Source organism: Staurois parvus, unplaced genomic scaffold (assembly GCF_062004578.1).
Source record: "Staurois parvus isolate SC_StPar_1 unplaced genomic scaffold, SC_StPar_1.0 ptg000199l, whole genome shotgun sequence".
Lineage (NCBI taxonomy): Eukaryota > Metazoa > Chordata > Amphibia > Anura > Ranidae > Staurois > Staurois parvus.
Window position 1 is genome coordinate 1,775,372 of NW_028317995.1, and position 26,367 is coordinate 1,801,738.

General features: G+C 42.1%; 1 protein-coding gene across 3 annotated transcripts in view; it reads right to left on the reverse strand.

Moving 5' to 3' along the window:
- The window catches only part of CUNH14orf93 (chromosome unknown C14orf93 homolog), a 48,603-nt gene extending 25,399 nt beyond the window's left edge, over positions 1–23,204 (reverse strand). The window contains exons 1-3 of one of the 3 annotated variants that reach the window (XM_089678194.1): positions 23,089–23,204; positions 9,161–10,228; positions 1,869–2,210 (exon numbers count right to left, since the gene is read on the reverse strand). In XM_089678194.1, coding sequence (XP_089534320.1) covers positions 1,869–2,210; positions 9,161–9,697 — 879 coding nt within the window. In that variant the 5' untranslated portion in view covers positions 9,698–10,228; positions 23,089–23,204. Of the gene's footprint in view, positions 1–1,868; positions 2,211–9,160; positions 10,229–22,987 lie in introns of all 3 variants that reach the window. The other 2 variants (XM_089678195.1, XM_089678196.1) reach the window with 2 other exon arrangements.
- Positions 23,205–26,367: the final 3,163 nt, after the last annotated feature.

The following is a 26,367-nucleotide window of genomic DNA, read 5'->3' on the forward strand; positions in this document are numbered from 1 at the left end:
TTATGTGGCAAAGCAGTAAGAGATTTATTTATTTCAGGTACTTATATAGCGCTGTTAATTTACACAGCGCTTTACATATTTATTGTACATTCACATCAGTCCCTAACCCTCAAGGGGCGTACAATCTAAGGTCCCTAACTTACATTCATATACAAGGGCCAATTTAGACAGGATCCAATTAACCTACCAGCATGTCTTTGGAGTGTGAGAGGAAACCGGAGTACCCGGAGGAAACCCACGCAGGCACAGGGAGAACATGGAAACTCCAGGCAGGAGGTGCCGTGGCTGGGACTCAACCCAACGACCCTAGTACTGCCAGGCGGAAGTGCTAACCATTTAGCCACTGTACTGCCAGAGATTTTGAATAAATACAGCAGCAATACTAAAATGGTTATATTAATTCAGAGGAAATAGCTTAACAGACCATGTTTATTTATATATTTGCTCTGACTTTCATTAACTGCTCAGTCTGGAATAGCCTCTGAAATGACTGAATTTATTAAAGTGGAACTAGCATCATGAGTATTTTTTCATGCCAAGCCCATGCATGCCAAGTGTGACACTTACAGGCATTTACTACTTTTTTCTACAAAGAATACAGTACTCCCCCTAACAACACCTTCATCTGCTTTTCTCTTCACAAGGACGGCACTAATTTGTTTAGGTATTACCAAGGGTATTTCTTTTTTGCACTGAGATGCTGGCTTAAGGATGAAACTGCCAATTAAAGCTGTATTCACAAATATCTTACAGACAGTATCCTGCTGCAGCCTCTCACCTTCTGACTAGTACTGTTTTTTTTTTTCCCCAAACAATACTTAGCTAGGTGAATGCAGCATCGATCTGATGCTGCATCTGTCCCCCACTGGCTCTAAGGGTGAGAACTGAGCTATCAGACACTGCTGATCACTCAGTTCTCCCTGCCGCTCTGAGCAGAGAGCAGCGACTGTCAGTCACTGCTGCCTACTCTGTCCCACACCCAGCACTGAGCTATGGAGGGGGCAGGAGCAGGTGGCAGGGGCAGGTGCTAGTTATGTTATGTGTGTTAGTTTGTTGAAGTGTTGTTCATTTTGAATGGCACCCCAATGCCTTAAGGCAACACAGCTCTGACAGAAATGATTTGCAGCACACCACAACACACAGTAATGCACTTTTGTGCACCATTTTGTACTGCATCAGAAAAAATGCTGCATATTCATTTTTTGGTCCATTTTTGTGCTTTGGCAGTCTATTCAAAATAAAAGTGCTGCCTTAATGCAACTTACGTTAAAGTGCAACACTGCACACAGAGATGTATGAATGCAGCCTAAAGTGTATCTAAATCCTTTGTACAAGCTTTGGCTGTACTTCTCCTTTAATGGTGGAGAGAGGATAGATGAAATGCTTCCTCCTGCCCAGGAGCGGACTGACCATTTGGAAACTCGGGCACTGCCCGAGGGCCCGGGGTCAGTAGGGGGCCCCATGAGATGCCCCTGGTATCTTTTTCATAGGCTTTTTTGAGTTTGGGCAAGGACACAGGGGCCCCATGAACCCCTATTGCCTGGGGGCCCCATGAGTTGTCAGTCCGCCCCTGCTCCTGCCTACAGTAATCTGACATCACCTCAGCCTGGGCACAGTGACTTGCCTGAAGCTCAAAAGCCGCTTTCTTATGATTAAAAACAAAACACAATACTATTGCTCTAAATTTGTAAATTGTGACATGCCAGGAATGTATTCATTTGTAAAATTGCTTAAAGGTCCACTTTAATACAATAAAAAAAATACACTTTAATACAATAAAATGACCATTTACAGTTAACATATTTCTTTATGCAATAAGACAAATGTGATAATTTTCCACACATACTGTACCCTATGTACATACTTACAGACAAAACCAGGTCTCGTTTTCTTCTAGAACATTTCTGGCCATTGCTTCGTTGGCGAGAGCTTGTGCCAGTATAATACGGCAAAAATGATGGTGGTGACACTGGAGGCCTCATCTCTGTAGCATCTGGAGAAGACTCTGCCATAATCAAGCAACCAGGACTAAGGGAGCCATCCTTCTGTATTAGAAGATGTGAATGTGCTGACTTCAGAATTGGAGGAGTTGCTTCATTTAGAGCGTCCACTGTGTCCCTAGGAGGATGTGAATCTGTCACTGGCTTCACGAAGTTGGGTGGCAAAATCCTTTGGGCTGTTGGTTCTGGAGTTAAAAAATCATCTATAGCCTGTAAGAATAAAATCATTGTCGTAATGCAGATATACACATTATCCAGTTTAAAACTATCCCTTTAGAGAATAATAAAAAAAAATTAAAATACAGCTCTTAATAGCAGCTACTGTGTTCATCTACAGATAGATGGCTGGTGGTGAGGAAACATAGGCACTGAGCATGCACACAACAGATGGTATGAAGATAATACACCTGCCAGAATTACTGCAAACAGAAGCTGTCCCTATTAAAAGTGACAGACTGCGTCTCCCACTGGAATGAAGTTGAATGGAGACTAAGCATACACAGGCTGTGAGTTGATATATTATGTACACATACACATGGCAGGATGCAGAGGGGGCATTAAGCCAAAGGAATATGAGGCCACTGAGCAAAGAGCTGAAACCTATGCTCCATTATATTGGGTTTTGGTTAACTGCTGCAAGTGTAAAAAGGAACACAGCCAGAACTGTTTACACTCACATAAAAATTGTCATGCCAAGCCATCAATGGTGTCAGAAAAATATTTGGGTAACATTTCACTCTGGTAAGAAAGCACAGATTCTGGAAAATACATCTGATCATACTTTCTTCTATAACATATGTTTGCCCAGATTTTTGTTACCTTGTTAAAATCATATGTAAACTCTAACAATACATTTCTTTTATTTGCTCCCTCGTGGTCTGTTACATATAATATTGGAAGCATTTTATTATATCTATTCAACAAGTACAAAAAAAGATAGCTGTTCATCCAGCTAGAAATCTTGTGAGTTAACTCCCTGTACTCTCTGCCTCTGGCCAGTACGGTCGCCCTAGTAAAGTAAGTGATTTAAAGGGTTACTAAACCCACATCAGTAAAATAAGTCTGTATATGCAGTATAGCATGCTTGTTATATTCACTGTGGGGGGTGAATCCTTCACATTGTGTAAAAAGGCGGTTTGATCCTGTCTTCTCTGATCCTCCCCTTCCTTTACTGTCCCCAATCCATCTGCTGCTAGCACAGAGCTCCAGACGTCACTCTGCAGTTGCTCAGTTTAGTGTATATTGCTAGGGAGTTTTTTTCCTTTGGAAGGGTGCATGTGATCAGCACAGGGCCAATCAGCACTGTCCAGACAGAGGGTCAGGGGTATTGCAGCCTCATAGAACAGTCAGATAATGAAAACTCCTTCTACAAGCTTTAAGCAGTGCCTAGCTGGACACTGATAGACATCACAAGACTGCTATATACTGCTAATAAGAAAAAGTGTTTAGCAGTTTATATTTACTGAAATAATTGCATTTTCATGTTGTGTGTACTGTGGAAGACCAGATATAGTGACTGCAGGGTCCTGGGTATAGCAACACTTTAATAGTAGGATTTCCAGGGTAAAATAAAGGAAACAAGTGTGAAGAAATAGAATATGAATGCAGCCACCACATCTAAGAAGCAATACGCTGCAATGCTATCAGTCTTTGTTCTTGGATTTAGATACACTTTAGGCTGGATTCATACATCTCTGTGTGCAGTGTTGCACTTTAACGTAAGTTGCATTAAGGCAGCACTTTTATTTTGAATAGACTGCCAAAGCACAAAAATGGACCAAAAAATGAATATGCAGCATTTTTTCTGATGCAGTACAAAATGGTGCACAAAAGTGCATTACTGTGTGTTGTGGTGTGCTGCAAAGCATTTCTGTCAGAACTGTGTTGCCTTAAGGCATTGGGGTGCCATTCAAAATGAACAACACTTCAACAAACTAACACACATAACATAACTAGCACAAAGTAAACACATAGGGGTAGATTTACTAAAACTGGTGCACTCTGAATCTGGTGCAGCCGTGCATAGCAGCCAATTAGCCTCTAACTACAGCTTGTTCAATTAACCGCTTCACGCCGGCGGAACGCAAATGTGCGGCTTCCCGGCGTCTGGGCCTAGACGCCGAGTGGCCGCACATTTGCGTTCTATTAATAAGGACATAAATGCCAAGAACGCGTGCCCGGTGCGCTCCCAGCACACATGTCCGGTACTCACGGAAAGGTCCCGATCTCCTCTTTCGATCGCGACCTTTCCCGATCATGTGACCACTGTATACTGACAGAGGGACAGCCCCCCCCCCCCCCGAAAACACTGGTCAGCCACAGCCATTGGCTGAGAATGCTAAAACAAGCTCGTTCGACAGAAGCTAGCCGTGAGATTGGCTTCTGTCAAACAAGGACCTGTACACATGGGCCGAATGTGAACCGGTATCTACTGTACCGGCTGATTTCAGACAATATTTGGCCCATGTGTACGGGCTTTAATGTCTGAATTGAAATTGGTATCAAACCTCCTGCCATCTCCTGTGCTGCACAGCTCAGACTATGAGTGGAAATATCAATACAAGATGCCAGTCAGTTGTGTTGCAGTGCTCATGTGCTAACAAGAAACATGTTGATAGAAGGAGAGTGACAGAAACATAAGCTCATTAGTTTGCTGCTTTTCCTTTACTGTCCAGCTGTAGAAGTCTCAGGACTGGATGGTCAAAAAGGTATAAATCCTTCAAGAAAGTGAAAACCAAACATTTTTTGATTTGGGAATTCTAATGGATCGATGCTATGGTTAGAATGTGAAGTTAAAAATAAAATTAAGGAGTCTATTTATATCAACAATAACCCAGCAAATTAGCTGCATATGCATAGGTGGACGCTAACAACATAAAGTGGAACTTCACCGAATATTTTTAATCTTCATGTTGCTAGCATTAAATAGGCAGAAAGGTACCGGTATATCATATTTACTTGTTTTAAACATTTGCTTCCTAGTTTCCATGCCTAGGCAAACAATGTCATAAATCCTAGGAGTCTTCAGGAAAGGAAGAGGGGCTTTCCCAGCTAAGCACACCATCCTGCCTGCATGCCTGAGCTATGAGCAGATGTATTCCAGGAAGTAAACACTACATGAATCATCTGCCCTTATTCAAGATGGCCACGGCCAGAAATGCTAGGGGGTGTTTTTCACAGTGATTTCTCAGCAAATTATAACATGGAGACATGAATGTATGAGCAAGTTTGCTTTTGACTATTAAAAATGAATTAAACAGTGTTTTTGGTTTATAGTGCTCAGATGCAATGGAGTTCTGCTTTAAGCAATTAAATGAAATATAGCCATTTTACATAACAAGTATAGAATTGCTTAACAGTTTGGAATAGTATATCTGCATCTTGCCCGTTGCAATGTAGGTAGGCAGCTGATGCCAAGGAACCAATGTCCATTGTCCAATGGCAACCTTATGACGTTTGACTGACAATTGGGTAGCAAAGGGAATATGACCAAGGCTGGATTTACCATGAGGCACGCTAAGCCCGTGCTGAAGCAGTTAAGTCCATTGCTCATTAAACCTCAATAAACCAAATGTATATGTGTACTTTGAAATCAATATAAATCAGTGGATTAATTATTTCCTAATGGATATGCAGTAGGTAATGGTAGATCACTTATGTTTCACCTATTAATTATAGTCATCACCCCAGTAAAGTCGGTATTTCGTAATAAATGTTCATGCAGCCCTCTTAAAATTCATGTTCTTTCTTCTGTCAAATGAAGATCTGTCATTCTGTTAATGCCCTTGACATGATTTAAATAAAAAGTCCTGATTCCATATTTTGATGCCAATTCACTTTAAGCATGGAAGGATTTCAGACATTTGCTTCCAGCCTTTCCTAGTTTAGGTCATAAGACTAGGAGCTACTTGTGTAATCAAGTATGTTGGCACAAGCTTTTGACAAGGACTGTCAAAAACTTCCAGTAAAGCCTATAACCTATAAGGAACTAAATGTGCTGGGTAAAGGCAGAATCGGAAAGGCAAGGCACAGTCATTCTTGCCTAGGCAAGGACTGAGGTACTGGCAAAAACCATGTGCAACTCAGTTACAGGCTGGGTAGAGGGAGTGAATGAGCAGTAGTTATGCTTTAATTCCACTGCTGCACATGCTGACTTAATGATACACACAGGCTGAATATCATCTGGTACCAGGAGGTTCAACAGAAACCAGCCGATATTTGGCCAGTGTGAACAGCAGCCTGTCCGACAGAAGAAACTGGCTTCTGTCATATAGGCATGCTGAAAAACCAGCATCCGATCAGCGCTGGCAATCGATGGCTGCAATTGCTGATCAGTGTGTTTTAGTGGGGGGGCAGTCTCCCTGTCAGAACACAATAGCTCAGTGGGAAAGATCGCTGCCCTAACATCGCTTAGTTAACATGGTGACCTCTCAGTTTTTTTCCATTCAGCCACTGGGCTGAACGAAAGAAAAATTTCACGTGTGTACCTAGCATTATAAACTACATTTCAGACTTACAAATACTCAAACACAACAGAATTTAGGCAGATTTTCAGAGCAAACCAAAAGAGGCAACTTTATAAGAGATGTGTTACAACTTCTCATGTCATGTCTCAGTCTGACAATACAGCATACATGTGCTAAATTTATGATAACAGCTGCAGCTCTTTTACCCTTAAATTGGAGTACTAATTGGATGTGGTCAAGGGATATTTTAATCAAGCAAAACACATGTATGTGTAGCGAGGTGCTGGCTATATTATTATGCCTTTCAGGGACATTTACAAATGTGACTACTAGATTGTAAACTCCAAGGAGCAGGGACCTCCTATCCCTCTTGTATTGAACTGTATTGTCTCCCGTTATATTGTAAAGTGCTGAACAAACTGTTGGCGCTATATAAATCCTGTATAATAATAATGAGACTTATTTTTCCCTAGTGCCCAGTACTGGGAGTGGTACATCACCTCCCGTTAGCAAAGTGGTTCCAGTTCTTCTACAGCAGGGGATCGTGGGACCAGTAGTCCCATAGCCAATGCATCCTGTATTTCTAAGTGCTGATTGAACTACAAATACCAGAGAGCTGCTGAACCAGAAGAATGGTGGGAGAGCAGGTATGTTCTACAGCAAGGGACTGACCCGCTCTCTGGGTGTGGGATTCGGAGCTGAACACAGGGGGACTGCCGTTCTCCTCCTGAGAAAGATTGTTGGCCTACTACTGCGGGACTCTGCACATCAGTTCAGCTCAGCGGTGACACCGATCGCCACACCGAGATCACATCAGCTTCTCTGCAACGGGACTGTCACTATCCGGTCTTCACACAGACATCTCTGCTCGCTGCGCTGACAGGCCATCAGGAGACAACTCTGCACATCCCTGCAAAACAGCCAAGAGCTTGTGCAAGAACTCTTGTTTCTAAAAGGCTGTGCTATCCACAGGGATAGATGAGCGGGCAGATGCCTAACAGCTTTTTGTCAGCACTCTTGAGAAACTGCATGCAGAAGCCTTTACACCTCAGTATCAGGACATCTTTGCTTTGAGCAGTACCACAGCATATCTGTTTAACTTCATTGAATCACCAGTATTCACTGCTGTTTATGGGCCCCACCATTGCTAGCAGAAGACAACAGACACCACCCTATGAGGAACTTTAAACATCACAGGACTCAAATTGCAATCTCTAGCTAAAGGGACCACTTCTCTTCTAAGACCATAGTGGTTCAAATTAGGGTACTTCTATCTGTTCATGCTGGAGTGTAAATTTACATAATTCTTTGCATCCACCATTGCGGTACTGATGGCCTAGAGAGAGATGATAAGTCCTTTTTGTCCCCCTCTTACTGCTGGTGTTGCAGTTTAATAGTTAAAGCTTGCTACTCAGTACTGTACAATTTATTAAATGTTGCTTTTTTACCATATCCTATTTTTATGTGTTGACTGGGGTTGTATATCCTAAACCCATTATTCTTGTGTTCTACTCTTTTGAACAAGACTAATATAGAGGTGTTACCAAAGAATCATGCCTCTTGCATTATTATCCTATACTGTTTAAATATGTCTGAACCCAGAGTGTCAGAGTTGTCGGGAGGCTTGCAAGATCAGGACAACCACTGGGGACAAGCATTATGAAGCAGTCCCTGTAGGGGTAGCGCTATATATGAAAAGTGTTTTTAAAGTCCATAGCAACCAATTACCTTCCAACTGACACTTCTTCCATATAGAGCTGAACATTAAAGAAAAGGATTCGGATTGGTTGCAACGGGCTATAGGAAATTTTCTTGTCAGAACAAATTCTATGTATAATCCCTCACCTTTGACCAATAGTAAGGAGGGAGTGAAAATGCACATAGTTTGTCTGCTACTATGGTTGCTCACCACTGTCCTTCATTATCTGGACATTTTCCTTGTTTTAATGTGCATCTAAAGATCAATCAAGCTATCATAGCACCTCCCCTTCCCCAGGGTATAGGTAAGGCCCTGTTACTTGTGATGCTTTTCTTGCAATTTGAGAATGGGGGGGGGGGGTGTTGGGGATGTATACACACTCCTCAGTCTGCCCTAAGCCCCAATTTATTTCAATTGGCCCTTTCACTGACTTTTTAGATCTGTTCATCTGTTTTAACGTAGACATTTGCCATCCATCTTAATCTTTGGTCCTGAGTATTACCCAAACATGTACTGATGCTAAAATACCCCCATTTACTTTATCAGAACGACACATATAGGACACCCCAAGTTACTAAACAATTATATAGGCCCAATGTCAATGTTCAGGTCCTGCCATATCACTACAGAGTATACTATATGAAAACTCACACTGCCGGAGTAAGAGGTACAGGATTCTCAGGATTATGTAATAAAATGTTTTGGGGATCTATGTACACCTTGTTTTGTTTCTTTGTATCTCCTTTGATACCATAATTGGAAAAAAACCTGCAACGTGTATGTGTCTCTCAAACTCTTTCTCATACTAAGTTGGTCGCTTTACCCTTCCCCCTGCACTGAGCTGAGACTGACTATTCAAATCCAGTCAGTACATTTTCTGTTTTTCAGTATGTCCCCTTGTTTGAAGAATATAGGCACAAATCCAACTCAGATGGACCTACAACATACTGTATGTATTGTAATGTTCCCCTTAATGGAAAATTGTTTTCACTTACCGGAATATGAATGGGACTTAGAAGTGATTGTGTCTCATTTGGAGGACATGGAGGCAAGCAGCTTTCTTTTGTCCTTTCCATGGTTGGTGGATGAAGTCCAGGAACTAATGATGCAGATGCTGCACCCAGCTGTCTGAGCTCCTCTATGACAACCTGCACTCCTCTGATCTCTTCAACTTCTTCCTCGTCTGATAGCTTACATCTTGCAGTGTTATCAGGTGATTTTGGTCTTTCTGATCTTTCATGCATATTCCGTAAACTGCTCACTTCATCCTGTAGTTGGCTCAGTAGACTACTGTTTGCTTTGGCCACATTAAGAGCAGCTTCAGCAAGTCCCACTGCTTTCTCCACACGCTGATAGATAAGATGCAGAAGCTGCTCACATCCTTGTACTGAAACTCCTTGACCAGTAACCGTAACTGGAGTTGGTCCATCAACAATCACAGAGCCACCTTGAGTGCTTTCAGTTTTGCATCCACATTTGGCATCATCTTGCCCTGTTGGAGGAGTGAAAAGGATGGTGGCACTAAAGGACATATTCCCAAACAGTGCAAATGTTCACTTCACTGTAAAACTGCACTGTTTATAACCTTAACTAACCAAAGTTAGTACTGGTTACTTTGGCTATAGCATGAGAATTCGTAGCAAAACAAATATTTGAGAAACACACAATCTAGAAACCCTCCATTATTAGGTTTTCTGTGAGTGCATATGAAATGGAATATTACAACTAAATAATTCAAGTCCAAGTAAGGCGCTACTATGGTTTATCATCTGTCTCTGAGATATATTATTTAATATGTTCTTAATATGTTTTTTATGATTGTCACAGTTTCTTCTGGGAATATTTGCTACTCATACTCTCAAGCTAGAAAAACATCCCACAAGATTTATGTTCTCCCCAAACAGAAATTCTTTTCTAAATCCAAGCTCCTTTATTTAGTACTATTGGAAGTCTTGAAGGAATTATGCTGCTGGTTTCATTTACACTTGTTGCCTTCTTGTGGAAGAATCAGTGGCACGATGAATTATTGAAATGTTCAGATGGCTGAAGTTTCTGGGAGAAATCTGTGATGGCAGGTTAAGAAAACATCAGTAAATCAACTTAGGAAAACAACAGTTTAGGCACACAAAATAAAGTTGTTTTTCCTCTTTGAATATTATTTGAATATCATAATCTATAGAGGCAACTCAGTGCATATCATTCCCCAAACAATAACTCAAATGTTGCTTTTGTCAAGAGAAAAATGTAGGCAACATGTTTGAAAATCTACATTTTATGTGTACTCCAGCTATAAATGATAAGAATATTTGGATTTCATCAAATAGTGCAATAGTCCTATAAAGGAATATGTCTTGCATATTTAAAATATATGGCCCTATTCACATCTAGTGATGCCAGAGCATTGTGTTTTTTCAGGCTTTTTTTCCAATTTTTTGAGTGACACCATTCAATTGAAAGGGCTCCACTCCATAAACACGCCAAAGTAGCTCCTGAACCTATTTTTGGAGCCAATTTTGCCGTTGTGCAATTTGGTGCTTTTTTCACCTGTTTATGGCACATTTGGGGTACCATTAAGAACATTGTACAGTGTGCAACATGTGCAATTGCGCAATTCTGCCCACGATTCTGAGTCTCTCAGATGTGAACAGGGCATAAGGGCCAGATCGCATCAGATCGCAAAGTAACATGTGTCGCATTCTCGTGCGATTCTCACACGTGTCCATGTAATGCAATTTTGCAGCCCATTCATTTGAAGTGTTGGGTGGTGAAAAGCATGAAAAAGTGGGTGTGTCTTATCAAAAGTGGATGTAGATCAGCTGGAATCGTTAAATCATCATGGTGTAGTGATGATGAATACTGTACAATTATGCCAGGTTTTTTTATGACATTGTAATAACCACTGGGTTCCAACAGCAATATATACTGTATATATGTACAGTACATCCTGTCTGTAGCTCAACTACACGTCTGGAGGACCTTATGTCCTAAGCTGGCATCAGATAGGGACTGAACATCCACCTGTTAAAATTTGGAAAATGAGAGAACTCAAGACTAGGTGCAAGCCTTGCAAATGAGAATGAGTCTGTCGTAAAAAGCCAAAGAGACACTCACAAAACTAGTACAGTGAGCATTGTAAGGAACAGATGGAAATCTTACCATAGCGCTTTAATAACGGTCTCTCTGAGTCACCAAGAAATGGTGGAACAAGAATCCAATTCATCTTTTGGGAACCATTTGGAATGACAAAGAGTCAGTTTTTACAAACGAAGAAGTGACCAAAGAGTTAAACTCATAGACGAAACTACATCAAGGCAATGGAGGGAAATCTCCTCCTGATGAAGTGGAGCCTGACATATAGAAGGAAGAACGATGTCCTCATTGCAGTGAAAGGCTAAAACTACTTTAGGTAGAAAGGAAGCTCTGGACCTTGAAACCACTTTGTCCTCGAGCAAGACCAAGAATGTTTTTTTACAGGATAAAGCTTTCAGATCAGACACTTCCCTTGAAGAAGCTATGGCCACAAGAAACATCACCTTATGGGTAAGATTGGATTGAGGAATATTCCTGAAAGGTTTATAGGGCAGTTTCTGAAGTGCTGAGAAAAACAAATTCAGAACTGCAAGGAGTCCCAGAGGAGTGAACAGTGTGCACATGGTGCAAGTGTATAATCCAAACACACACGTTCCTGCGTTAAAAATGGCTGTGTGTATAAGTGGGTGCTGCAGTGACCGTCGGCTGGAACCGAACAAAATCAGCAAGGGAAAAATGCCACCAGCACACCTGGTGGACACTCTAAACAAAAGTTTTGATCGTGGAATGGGAAGCCAATTTGGAACAAGACAGCTAGAGGAGATACCTGACCCTTAATAGTGCTGAGGACCAAATTCTAGTCAACCACAGCTATAACAAGGTAAGGACTTGTCCCACAGAGCATTTGTTAAATCAAAAGCCTCGTACCAAGTGCAATATGCCTTCTGCAAAAGGTCAAGGGCCTTGTGAGAAATATACTTCCTAGCTTTTAGCATTGTGGGAGTGGCTGAATCAGAGATGCCCCTGTCCCTCAGAACCTGGGGTTCAACAGCCATGCCATTAAAGCTAGCACCTGCTAAGGTAGTAAATCAGTCCTTGAACATTTGGCTGATCTGGAAATGTCTGCCAGGAGTCTTATCACGTTGGAGTACTACATCCACCAGGGCTAATCAGGAGCTATCAGTATCACTGACAATCCAACACTTTAGCCAAAATGTTCACTGCCTGTGAACTGACAGGAGACCCATGCAGGAAAGACAGAAAAAACTTCCAGCAACCCATTATCCTTGTAGTTTAGAGTTACAGCCCCTTTGTAATTTAGAAATTTCACAGAACTGATCCTAGACAATCTGTTTTTTCAATGGCATCTACATGCAAAAACAGCACCCTGAAAAATCAGTAGGAGCAGCTGTTTGTGTTGGAGATTAGCCCTACCTGTAAGATAGCACAGAAGCATATCATCTGTCCCACTTTGCGCCTCCCAGCTCTTTTATTTTAACTCTGCTTTGTCTGTGACCTGTCAGACCTTGTATTGCCACTCCATCGCCATGAGTGCAATGTGCTTTCCCACTGGTGATCAGGAGTAGGAGTGCTGACATCAGATCTCACACAACCAGAGGTGTCAGTAGGAAAAGTTGAAGATGCCGCTCACCCAGCCCAATCCATGTAAAGTGTACGTGGCGGCCTCAGCCAGCGCTGCTCCAATGACCAACCCCCCATCGATGCGTTTTGCCTGGCCACTGGGACTTAGTCATAGGTTGAGAGGCAAGAGCAGGACGAGAGAAAAAGCATGTTTGTTTTCATGGTTAATGTATTTGATACATTATTAATAACATATGCTGCAACAAGTTATGGTGAGTTGGCCAAAAGTGAACCATAAACTATCCAATGAACCAGTGTGAATGACTGTAGAGGCATCTTAAAACTGAAGGTATCTACAGGTTTTATCCCTCATACATTTTTTTAAAAAGGTGTTTATTTATTTAGCATTTATAAAACACAAACAATAACAGAGAAAAAGAGACAAATGATAAATGATAAGAGGAACCCAAAACTAAAACCTAAGAGCAAGGGTACACAGAAAGGGATCAGAAACAATTAAATTATTGCCAGGCATCCCTGTTTAACAATAACAAAACTACAAAGGGCAAGCATTTAATGCGGTATTAAACCCAAAAGCAAACATTTAATATATTGCAGCTTACCAATTCTTAGATGTGATGGCTGCATTAGTTTTGTTTTTTAGGATTTCTTTCATTTTCAACTGGTGATCTGGTCAGTACGTGTGTTGTTTTTCTACAGAACACCCTGTCCTGCAATTGGTGCAATTTTAATGATGAAACAAACCATTTACCACTGATGGGTGCTTGCAACAATCAGCCTTTTTTATGCAAAACCTGCTGAAACTGCTTAAAAAGTGTGAACTGCAGTTGGCTTCAGTTTATTAATGTATCCAAATTTGTACAGGAGGTGTGTTACTGGTCAGATTACCAGGTGAAAACAGAGAGAAAAGGCCTAAATAAAAAAGAAAACTAATACAGCCACCATGTTCCACGGCACCACCTGCCTGGAGTTTGCATGCTCTCCCTGTGCCTGCGTGGGTTTCCTCCGGGTACTCCGGTTTCCTCCCACACTCCAAAGACATGCAGGTAGGTTAATTGGATCCTGTCTAAATTGTCCATAGTAGGTGTATGTATGAATGTGAGTTAGGGACCTTAGATTGTACACCCCTTGAGGGTTAGGGACTGATGTGAATGTACAATTTATGTATGTAAAGCGCTGCATAAATTGACGGCGCTATATAAGTACCTGAAATAAATAAATATCTAATGAATGGTAAGCTGTAACATGATAACCCCTATACATTACAGTGTTGCAGTAACAGGATGCCAAGAAGTTCATGGTTACAATAACAGCAATAAATGTGTTGACCTTTGGGCTTTCACATAGCAATTTTTAGCTACTTACTCAATTCTATGAGCCATAATGATGCACAAATACTGCACAACATGGAAACTGAATAAACAATTTTAACAGGTGCACACAATACCAGTGACATAAAAAATGTCAACTACTATCCTTTTATTTTGGAGGGGGGGTTCAAAGTGCTTTTTATGTACAAAATGTGCATTTTAACCTGTGTTTGAAAATCAATCTGGTAGCAAAAGGGTTAAAAACACTCTTAAAATGTGCTTGTTGAAAATATATTGAAGGGAATTTGCGAAGACTGGAGCAGCCAGAATCTGAGTTGCTGTGCACGTCAACCAATCAGCTTCTTTCGAGTTTACACTTGCTTTGCTCTCTAAAGAGCGATCTGTATTCTGATTACTCTTCAGAGAGTATTTGACAGGCGTTGAAGAAGCATTCCATCGTCTCCTCACAACCTGTTTTAATCCCCCAAATGCTGGACTAGTGCTCTGCATCTGCACGCATGGTTACAGGGTGGATGCAGCGCAGCCCCATTCACTTGAAAGGGTTGCATTCAGTAGTGCCAATGGAGCGTGACAGGGGTAGAAATCCTGCCATGGCACGTGTACGCTCTTGGTTGCTCCCTTCCCTGTTAAAGGAGGAGCGGTTGAGGGGAAGTAAAAAAGCCCCCCAAACCGCAAATGTAAATGAGCCTAAGTGCCTTTTCACACAGGCATTTAGACTGGATCCGATTTTCAGTTTATCAGACTGAACCACAATGTAGGTCTATGGGCGGGTGGATGTAAATGATCATCCACCTACATCCGTGTCCATTCAAGTCCGTTAATTGTTTTTTTTTTAACGAAACAAGGTTGCATCCTTTTCCAGTTAGATGGATTTGAACAGATGTAAACAGATACCTTCTGTTTATGTCCATGTTTAGGGCCAGTTCACATGCCCGCATTCCAGTTTTTACAGCCCATTCATTGGAATGAGCAGTAAAACACACTGGAAAGTACAAAAAGTAGAACTACTTTTCGCACCAGACCAAACCACGATACTGTGATACCGTGTGGTTTTCTACCATAAGTGTGCTGTGATTGCAAGATAATTTTGGGTGCCATTAACGCAGTAGTAAACTCTGCTTTTTCTATTTCAAAATATTTATTTATCTATATTTATTGATCTAAACAGATTGAACAATCGTGTTTTGTCGTGTACAAGAGAAAAAAAAGAAACCAAGCGGAATACATTAAAAAGCATGATAACAAGTATATGTCCAATGAACACAGTAAAAGTTGTGACATCACTCTTAAGCTTGCTCCTTTGAGCAGTACAAAAAAAGTAAACTTTGCTTTTTAACTTGTACCTACAAGCAGGGTTTTTTTCCGGCACCTCAGCCAGCCCAATAACAAAAAGGGAGTAAAGCACTCTGTATTTCTGAGCCGGGTGGCTGCGCCGATGCAGCTCGCTTACTTCTGGCTGCAGCCTGAAAGAGAACCTCTCCCTGCAAACTGGAAGCTGCTTTTGGTGCCATTTGCAGCTGTGTTGAAGACTTGCAGGGCGTGCAGGAACTGGGAAGCCTGATCTGACTGTGACAGCTCAGTTGTGTGGACTGGAGACAAGTTGTTTTGGTAAATTGATTAACAATGTGTCTGAATGGGGTTGTCTGTTACTGCTGCTTGGATGTGGGCCTGTGCTGTGACTGTCTCTTTCCTGGACTGGGGATGTCCCTTTGCTGGATAGGGATGTTTCTTTGCTGGACGGGAATGTCTCTTTGATGGATTGCAGTTGTTTATTTGATGGACTAGGGATGTCTCTTTACAGAATTGAGGATGTCTCTTTGCTGGAAGGGGGGGGGGCTCTGCCTTTTTGCTGGATAGGGATGTCTCTTTCCTGGATTGGGCCATCTCTTTACTGAATATATGGGAATGTCTATTTGCTGGATTGGGCCATCCCTTTGCTGAATATATGGGGATGTAGCTTTGCTGAATATTCTGGGGTGTCTCTTTGCTGGATGCGGCTGTCTCTTTGAATATATGGGGGTGTCTCCGTGCTGGATTGGGCTGTCTCTTTGCTGAATATATGGGGATGTCCCTTTGCTGGATTGGCCCATCTCTTTGCTGAATATATGGGTCTGTCTCTTTGCTGGATATATGGGGGGCTGTCACTTTGCTGGATATGTGGAGGCTCTCTATTGTTGCTGAATATGGGGGGCTGTCTATTGTTGCTGGAGGAATGTATTCTTGCTGAAGTGGATCTATTATTGCTTTCACTTCAAAAACAAACTAAAGGGCTTATGCTATCCCCCAAAATTATACTTGGTTCCCTATTCTCTAAAGGGGGCAGTGCTAAGGGTGGAGACAGGCGTAACTTAGGGAGCAGGGGTGAGTTTCTGCACCTTTTCTCTGACATAAAAAAGCCCTGCCTACAGGTAAGTCTATAATAAGGGTTACTAGTAGGTACAGTGAATATCTCCTAAAGTTGTGTTTAGGAGATATTCACACTTGAAGCAGTCAATGACATCACTGGCGCATGCACACTGCACTCTGTCACTCAGTGTGCCATCCATTCAGAGCACTGGGCCACCAATTTAGAGTACTGTGATGCAGCCTTGACTCCTGTGCGTATGCACGGGAGAGATGTTATCGTAGCCTGGCCATTCAAATGGTCAGAGAGTGCAAACCTGGAAGGAAGACCGGGTGAAGAAGGTAGCACTGACAGCGGTGACAGGGCTCCCCTGGAGGGCTTATTTTAGGTTAAGTCATCATAATGTGCTAGTATGCGGTGAAAACTAGCACATTATTGTTTAAACTGCCCAGGGTTCCACATTTTGTTAATGGCACCTGCACATCTTGCAAGGGCAGCATGTTTTCGTGTGGTGAATGCGCCCCTTTCCTGTACTGCATTCTGACATGAACAGGCCCTAGGGCAACAGGCCCTAGGGCAAGAAACTATTTTTGTTTATCATTTTGTCCCCTATATTTCTGCAACACCTAAAAAAATAAAAAGGAAAGGGATGCAAAAGCAGATGTAAACTGAAGTGTAAAGTGAATTGAACTGAAGATGAATGTGCTAACTGATGTAACTTGAATCAGCATTTTCTTAGCCCAGGTTCACACCAAATGCAGCTTTGAAATCATGCTACTTCATCTAAAGTAGCACAATTTTAAAGCAGCCGGTCAGTGCGATTTCATGTGCAGTTTGCCAACATCAGTGCGATTTTATGCACAGAAGTCAATGCAAGTCACAAATGAAACAGCAAAAAATGTGCACCAATTTGAATGGTTTCATAGACACAAATGCCACTTGTCATGTGATTTTTAACTGTCAAATTGCAAGACATTGGTGTGAACAGGGGCTTAGCATAAAAATGTGACTGAACTGATGGACCCTGTGAAAGTCCTTATGCTTCATGTACACTGTACACTGGATGTTTTTAATGCTGCTCCTAGGGCCGTCTGGCGTTTCTTTTCTGCCTATTAATGCCCCTGCATGTTATGGTGGCCATACACTAGATGAAAAATCATTTGAAAATCTGTCACTTGGACAGGTCGTTCGTTTTTTGTCCTGTTAATGGACACAAATCAAAAATCGGTTGTGATGTTTTGAGTCAAAAAAAATCTAAGAAAAAGTTTGGAAAACTTCTGCCTAAAGAATGATAAATTGAAACATTAATGTGTTTCTCGCCCATTAAAAAATAACTGCTGGTACTGCGTATATGTGACCAAGAAGCAAAAAACAAATGAAAAACTGATCCATTTGTCCATTGAACAATTTATTGTTCGAATTTCGGTCATTACATTATGGCAATTTTATTTGCGCTCACGACCATGTGTTCGTTTTTCAAAAACTCATTTGAACGATTTTGTTTTTTACTAGTGTATGACTAGCATTAGCCTATGTGTCCATGCACACATAGGTGTTTAGAGGAGTTTAGAGATACAGACCTTCAGAGGCAGAAAAAACCTACTGCCAGCACATCCAGAAGCAGCACCTCTTTGGCAGAAAAAAACACTTGATGCCTGTAAACATGTGTAAACGTGCCTATACACTAGGAGCGTTAATTCACCGTTCACACCGCTGTAATTTAAAATCGTGTGATTTGTGTGCAATTTCAGGTGTGATTTCTGAAGACTTTATTGCTATTTGTGAAGATTTTCAATGATTTCTTGCAATTTGCAGTGCGATTTCCACTATATTCTATGTATGTGAAATTGCAACAAAACTGCAGAAAAAGAACTACTTTATAAATCGCACTGCAGCAACTCACAAATGTTAAGACACCGACATTCACATTCATTAGATGCGATTTCAGCTGAGATTTCAATTCCCAAATTGCACCTGAAATCGCACTGGTATGACCGGGCACATAGAGATTGAGCACTGATTCATTTCAATGGCCAGAATAAATTATCATTCTAGCCAATTAAATGAATTACTGCCTGACATGCCTAAATACATGTTTACAGGCATAAAGCTTTTTTTTTTCCAAAACACCGCTGTTGGGAAGACAGGCATCTAGGAGAGATAGAAAAATGTCCCTTGTGCATGAGGCCTATGTGAATTTTTTCCAGTTTTAGTCCCCCACTGTTTTCACTCACAAGCATCTTAGTTCTGGTTAACCACTTGCTCTCCAGAAGATTTACTGCGCTATTTCAACTGGTAATTGTGCGCTCATGCAATGCTGTACCCAAACAAAATTTATGTCCTTTTTTTCACACAAATAGAGCTTTCTTTTGGTGGTATTTGATCACCTGTGTGGTTTTTACTTTTTGCGCTATAAACAAAAAAAAAGACTGAAAATTTGGAAAAACCTATACTTTTGGTTATAAAAAATATCCAATAAACTCAAAGTTAGTCATAAATTTAAGCTGAAATGTATTCTGCTACATGTCTTTGATAAAAAAAAATCCCAGTACGTGTATATTAAATGGTTTGTGTGAAAGTAATAGCATCTACAAACTATGCTATATATACAGTATCGGAATTTAGGTAGCTTTTACTTTCTGACTGCCTATCACATTTCTTGAGGTGCTAAAATGCCAGGGCAGTACAACTCCCCCCCCAAATGAGCCCTTTTTGGAAAGCAGACGCCTCAAGGATTTTGCAGAGAAGCATGTTAAGTCCATGGAACATTTTATTTTTTTTGCCACAAATTTTTTGAAAATGACTTTTTTTTTCACACAAAGTTGTCATTTTAATGATATATTGTTCATGCATGCCATGGGTATATGTGGAATAACACCCCAAAACATCCCAATTCTCCTACTTCTTCTGAGTATGGGGGTACCGCATGTGAGACTTTTTGGCAACCTAACTACGTACAGGCTCCCAAAATCCAATGACCTCCTCCAAGCTTTCAAAGGGCATATTTCCTCATATCACTTTCCCACTACCTATCACAGTTTTGGAGGCTCTAAAATGCCAGGATAGTACAAACTCCCCCCCAAATGACCCCTTTTTGGAAAGTAGACATCCCAAGGAATTTGATAAGAGGTATGGTGAGTACTTTACAGATATCATTTTTGTCACAGGCTTTTGAAGAAAAAAAGAAAAGAAAAAATACATTTTTATTTTATTTTTTTGTTTTCCAAAAACACGTGGCAACAAATGAGATCTACAAAACACTCAGCATGCCTCTTAGCAAATACCTTAGAGTGTCTACTTTCCAGAAAGGGGTCATTTGGATAGGTTGCTTCTACTATCCTGGCATTTCTGGGCCATCACTAGAAGCTTACGCCACACATCACCAACTCTTGAAGACCAAGCCTTTTCTGACACTTTCTGTTCACATGAAAAAGTTTTTTTTCAAAATTACTTTGAACCCCCAAACATTATATAATTTTTTGCCCGTGCCCGTGCAATGGCAACAAAGGTGTCCGTTTATGAACCAGCAGTATTAGATCGCTGCTCAGTTCTCCGGCATTCTCGGAGAACACAGTTCTCCTGTGAATGCCGGTTATGAAGCATATGTAGATCAGTTCTCCAAACGAAGGGAGAACGGTCTACAAACGCTGGAAAATGGCTGATTTTATTATAATCTCGCGAGATTACAGTAAAAGATCAGTTTACTAAACAGAGGTAAATTATCTCTGCTTAGTTTCGGTCCCTCCGATTCTCCAGCTCTGGGCTGGAGAATCTGGAGGGAGAACACAGATCTCCAGAGAAGGGCTAAACATATTCTCCTGGGTGTCATAAACTGTGACTGACCAGAGAATACTGTGATCCTCTGAATCTCAGCTATTCTGTGTGTCATAAACGGACACCAAAGTACATACATGTTTATTATCGATAGGCGACGCTTTAAAAACCTTTACAGGTAACCAATTTATAATTACACAGGAGGTCTAGTGTTAGAATTACTGACCTTGATCGGACGTTCACGGCGATACCTCACATGCATGGTGCAACTGCTGTTTACATACCAGCACAAGGTCAACGCTTGCGCGGGCAGGGGGGCAAGGGTGCTTTTTTTTTTTTTAGTTATTTTGATTTTTTTTATTTTTACACTGTCCCTTTTTTTTTTTTTTATTTCTTTGTTATCACAGGGAATGTATATATCCCCCTAACTGCAAAAGGCATCGTCAGGTATTCTCTTTGGAGAAATCTGGGGTCTATTATACTCTAGATATCTCCTCGGCCCTTACATTATCTACTCAAACCAAGATTGGTGATCAGATGCTTTCCCAATTTACAAATGGAGTGGTTTATATCCTGTGAAACTGAAGTGATGAAATGCTCATGGCTTCTGATTTCTTAGACTATAGAGATGACTGGAACCATTCTGGTCTCTGACCAACTCTATGGTCAGCCAGCAGATCTACCGGCTGCATTCTCGGATTCCCCTGTGGGACAGGAGAGCCCAAGAAAACTGTGGAAGGCAGCAGGGGGGGGGGGGGGGGTTTCTGCTGCTCATAAAAACAATTTTGTAGCTAATTGGCCACTAGGATTGTTTTTACATGAAAGCCGACCGCCAGCTGAAAACGACGATACTAGGATGATGCCTGTAACTGCAGGCATCATCCTGGAATAACCATTCAAAATCCAGCAATGTACCAGTACATTGCTGATCCATGTTGGGCATATATGTAACAGCAGAGAACACGGACATACGGTGAATCGGCTCTGTGGATCAACATGACCGCAATTCATTCTTTTCTGTAACACCCATGTTGAGGATTAGGTCCAAAAGAGTTTTAAATTTAGAAACCGTGGTAGGTTTCCATGTGAATTGTCTGGCAAAAGCTGACTTTGGGTGGGCGGAGATGTATTGTTGTGCATATAAATTGCCTTGGCCCACAATTGATACAAAACTTCTGTGAAAAACAGCGGAGGGGCTAAACACTAGTGCTGGTAGCAAACAGGGCTGATCCTGCTAACTCTGCGTTTTTGGGGACACTATACAAAGGAGGCACTAGTATGGTTCTGTACATGATCATTATATTGATCTGTACAAACAATATACTAGTAATGGTGGTGATCAGTGACCTATAGCGTGTGCAGGCAATCTAACACTAGCTGACCCTGGCTGGGAGGGGTGCTTACTGACCCTGATACTGCTAGTGGCAGGAATACAGTGATCACTGAAATATTCTATATACTGACACTGTACTAATGGCACTGGCTGGGTGACGGGGTGATCAAAGGGTTAAATCAAATGAATGTGTGTGTGTAAAATGTAGCGTGTACTCGATGCCGTGTTTCCTCTTCTCTTCCTGGACCAACCGGGGGGGGTGTCAGAAGGGGCGCAGTTATAGATGCTACAACTTTCACATAAACCAATTAATTTACATGTATTGGGATTGTTTTTAGTAAAGACATCACAGAATACATTTTGGCCTAAATATATGCCAAAAATTAGCTTTTTTAAAAAAATTTTATCAAGTTTTTTTCAAAATTGTCAGATGTTTATAATATAAAAAATAAAAACCACACAGGCGATCAAATGCCACCAAAAGAAAGCTCCATCTGTGGGGAAATAATGACATAAATTTCATTCCTATATATTCATAAGTGTTGCATGACCACACCATATGGCAAGAAATGCCCTTGTCAGGAAGGAGGGTAAATCCTCCGGAAGGCAAGTGGTTAATATGTGTTCGGGTAGAACGAGATCACGTGACTTTTCTCATAAGCACGTTGCGCAGTACTGTACACTGTTCCCTTTTACAAGCCCTCGCGCACCAGACAAACTTCACTATCGAATTCTCCCGCGCATCCGAACTTCACGGCAGGAGGCGTGGCCGGTATACGCTAACCACCACACCACGTGACCTCAAGGGTGTACGCGACTTACTGAAAGCCGTGTACATCGCGCTCACACAGAGCTGAAGAACACCGGCGGCTCCGATTGGCCGCACGTAAGCGCCCTGTGATTTGCTACATTCTGCCGTCAATAACAACGACGTCTAATCAGACTCCCCCGTCGAGGTTACGTCAAGATGGATGTTGCTGCTGGTCCCAGCTACGTGTTAACCCCTTGGTTGCCAAAAATGCTGGAAAAAAACTGCAGAAACTGGCTAGGCGCCTGAAACACATGGGACAGGCAGTAGGCGAGATGGACAGCAGCGGGAAACGCCTCAAGCTGCCTATGGCGTAGTCTCTGAAGGAACTACAAGTGCCGGCAGCTGGGGGAGGAGACCAGAGCTCGTGTGACCGCCGCATTAACCCCTCTCTGCCCACAGTCTGTGGAAAGTTAAGTGGCGGCACCTGTACTTCGTGCCATTCACAGCCTCTCCCTACGAGCCCTTCCAGCGTGAAGCAGCAGCTGCACCTGAGGCGGCCCACTCCCATCCATACACAACACAGCACACAATGTACCAGCAGGGGGAGGTTGTGCCGCCCAGGTACAGGAATATACCACACAAGAAATGGGAAAATACCTCAGAACACACGGGGAGAGGTCACATTAGAAGACATCCTAGCAGGTTTACGGCTCCCCCGCCCCAATCAGCTGGAATAGCTGGCTTCTAGGAAAGGATACATGAAGGTCAGCGTGTCCCCTTTGTATTCTTGGAGCTGAGTGCACAGACGAGTGCACAGCTTGTACACGCCTCTTCTGGCTGAGGAGGGAGGAGGTGGGGGCACACTGCGTGTACAGGGGACCCTTCAGGGGACATGGCCGCACACTGCACACACAGGCAAACACTGTATACATACACTCATTTTTTCATGTAATAGTAAAAATGTACCAAAAAACCTAATTAAGGGCTCACTTATGCAAGCAGTACATCCTGAAGAACAATCTGAAGTGGATTGCTTTTCAGTGGGTGTTTGACAGGCAGTGAGGAAGTGTTCTGTTGCCACCTCTTCCCTTTAAACCCAAATAAATAGTAATTACACAGATTCTGGGGCTAATTTAACGTCTTGGTCCCGGCCGAACGCAAATGTGCGGCATCCCGGTGTCTGGGCCTAGACGCCAAGCGGCCGCACATTTGCGTCCTATTAAAAAAAACGTGCTGAGAGCGCGCGCCCTGTGCGCTCCCAGCTCACATCTGGTACTCATGGAAAGGTCTCGATCTCTTTCAGTCGGGACCCTTCCCAATCATGTGATGATGTGTCACGGCGGTCACATGACCCTAAACCCCTCCCGCCTTCTGAAACCCTTAAAGGGCTGGGAGGCGCCAAGGGGTTAATGCAGATAAGGCACTGAGTACGTTTAACCACCCTACAACCGCGCTATAGCTGAATGACGGCTACAGCACAGTTGTCCAGTTCTGGGAGGGTGTTATATGATGTCCTCCCAGAATGCACCCACAGTGGCACACATCTGGCACTGTCAGTGATCGTGTCCTACAAACAACGCTGATCACATGACTAGGTAAAAGGCCAATCATAGTGGCCTTTTACCACATGATCAGCTGTGTCTAATGAGACAGCAGATCACGAGCTGTCACAGCCAGAGGAAACTACTGCCGATAACCGGCAAATGTCACAGAGGACACCCGCACTGATCATCAGTGCCACCCATAAATGCTGCCTGTCAGTGCCCATCATTGCTGCATATGATGGGCAGCACAGTGGCTAAATGGTTAGCACTTCTGCCTGGGTCTTTGGTTTGAATCCCACCCACAGTACCACCTGCCTGGAGCTTGCATGTTCTCCCTTTGCCTGCGTGGATTTCCTCCGGGTACTCCGGTTTCCTCCCACACTCCAAAGACATGCTGGTAGGTTAATTGGTTCCTGTCTAAATTGTCCCTAGTATGTGTATGTATGAATGTAAGTTAGGGACTTTAGATTGTACGCCCCTTGAGGGTTAGGGACTGATGTGAATGTACAATATATATGTAAAGCACTGCGTAAATTGACGGCGCTATATGAGTACCTGTAATAATAATAATATAAGTTCCTCCTCATCAATGCAGCCTATCAGTGCTGCCAATCCATACCAGCTCATCAGTGCCCATCAGTACAGCCTATCAGTGCTGCCTCATCAACACACATCAGTGAAGGAGAAAAATTACCTGTTTGCAAAATTTTTTAATAGAAACAAAAACTTTTTTTTTTTAAATTTTTGCTCTTTTTTTGTTTATAGTGCAAGAAAGCTCTATTTGTATAAAAAAAAATAAATTATACAAAATTTCATATGGATACAATGTTGCACGACCGCACGATTGTCAAAGTGCAACAGCACTGAAAGCTGAAAATTGGCCTGGGCAGGAAGGGGGTAAAAATGCCCAGTAGGCAAGTAGTTAATTACCACTTTAATCAGCCACAGAACCTGTGTAATTTATGTGTTCAGTTTTAAAGGGATAAGGTGGCAACCCTACCGCCTCACCACCTGTTTTAACCCCTAAAAGCCCAGGCTGTAACCATGTGCATGGTTGTGGTGCAGCCCATTCGCTTGAATTGGTCACATTTGGCAGGCAGTACTGAACAGGACAGGTGGGATCATTTTTCCTGCAGCATGTATACTTGGGGGGGATTGGCAGTAAAAACCCACATGCTTTTTCCACCCACAAGTGTAAACTGCACCCAATGCTGGCCATACACTAGTCGAAAAATCGTTTGAACAGGTTTTTGAAAAACAGACACATGGTCAGGGGAGGACTGACCATTCGTGTATTCCGGCACTGCCCGATGCTGGCCATACACTAGTCGAAAAATTGTTTGAACAGGTTTTTGAAAAACAGACACATGGTCAGGGGTGGACTGACCATTCGGGCACTGCCCGAGGGCCCGGGGTCTGTAGGGGGCCCTATGAGATGCACTTGGTACCTTTCATAGGCTTTTTTGGGTGTGGTTTGAGTGTGAGCTAGGACACAAGGGCCCCATGATCCCCTATTGCCCGGGGGCCCCATGAGTTGTCAGTTCGCCCCTGCACATGGTCATAAGAGCAAATGATATTGCCATCGTGTAATGAGATTTGAACGATAAATTGTGCAATGGAAATAAATGAATTCAGTTTTTTTTTGTTTTCTGCTTTTGGGTCAAATATGCACAGTACCTACCGTTAGATTCTTAACGAGGCATGAAACACATTAACCTTTCAATTTATCATCTGAAATGTTCCAAATTTTTCCTTCGATTTTATTTTATTTTTTTCTTGGCTCAAAAAAGTCACTACCGATTTTTGATTTGTGCCCATTAACTGGACAAAAGACAAACAAATTGTCTAAATGATAGATTTTCATATATTTCATCTACTGTACAATGGGTTTAAAAAGTCTACACACCCCTGTTAAAATGTCAGATTACTGTGATATAATAAAATGAGACAAAGATAAATAATTTCAGAACTTTTTCCACCTTTTAATGTGACCTATAAACTGTACAACTCAGTTGAACAACAAACTGAAATCTTTTAGGGGGGAGTAAACATAACAAACTAAAACTAGAAAAGCTACAATTTCTGGGGAAATTGTGTGAAGTGTTCTTGCCTCCACAAGTAGTCTACAACTGGAGTGGGCGGAGTAACTGGGTGGAGTGGCTGGAGTAACTGTGAAAAGGTTGGACTGGGCAGAGTAACTTTATGGAGTGGGTTAAAAACTCATGCAACTCACTCTACAGCAAGGGCAGAGAAGAGCAGTTAAAAACAAACCTCTCCAACTTGCTCACTTCACTGGCGGTTGCCATCTTCAAACAATTGTAGTTTAAAATTATAAATACTACACCGACGTATTTATATTGTGAGAATCACAAGACCCAGACCTACATTTGATGCATAGTATGTCTCTGAAATATTAAAAATGAAGGTACAGTCGCAGTTTAGAAATTGCCCTTTAAATTTGAGGTGGCTAGAGTGGAGTTTAAATGAATGTCA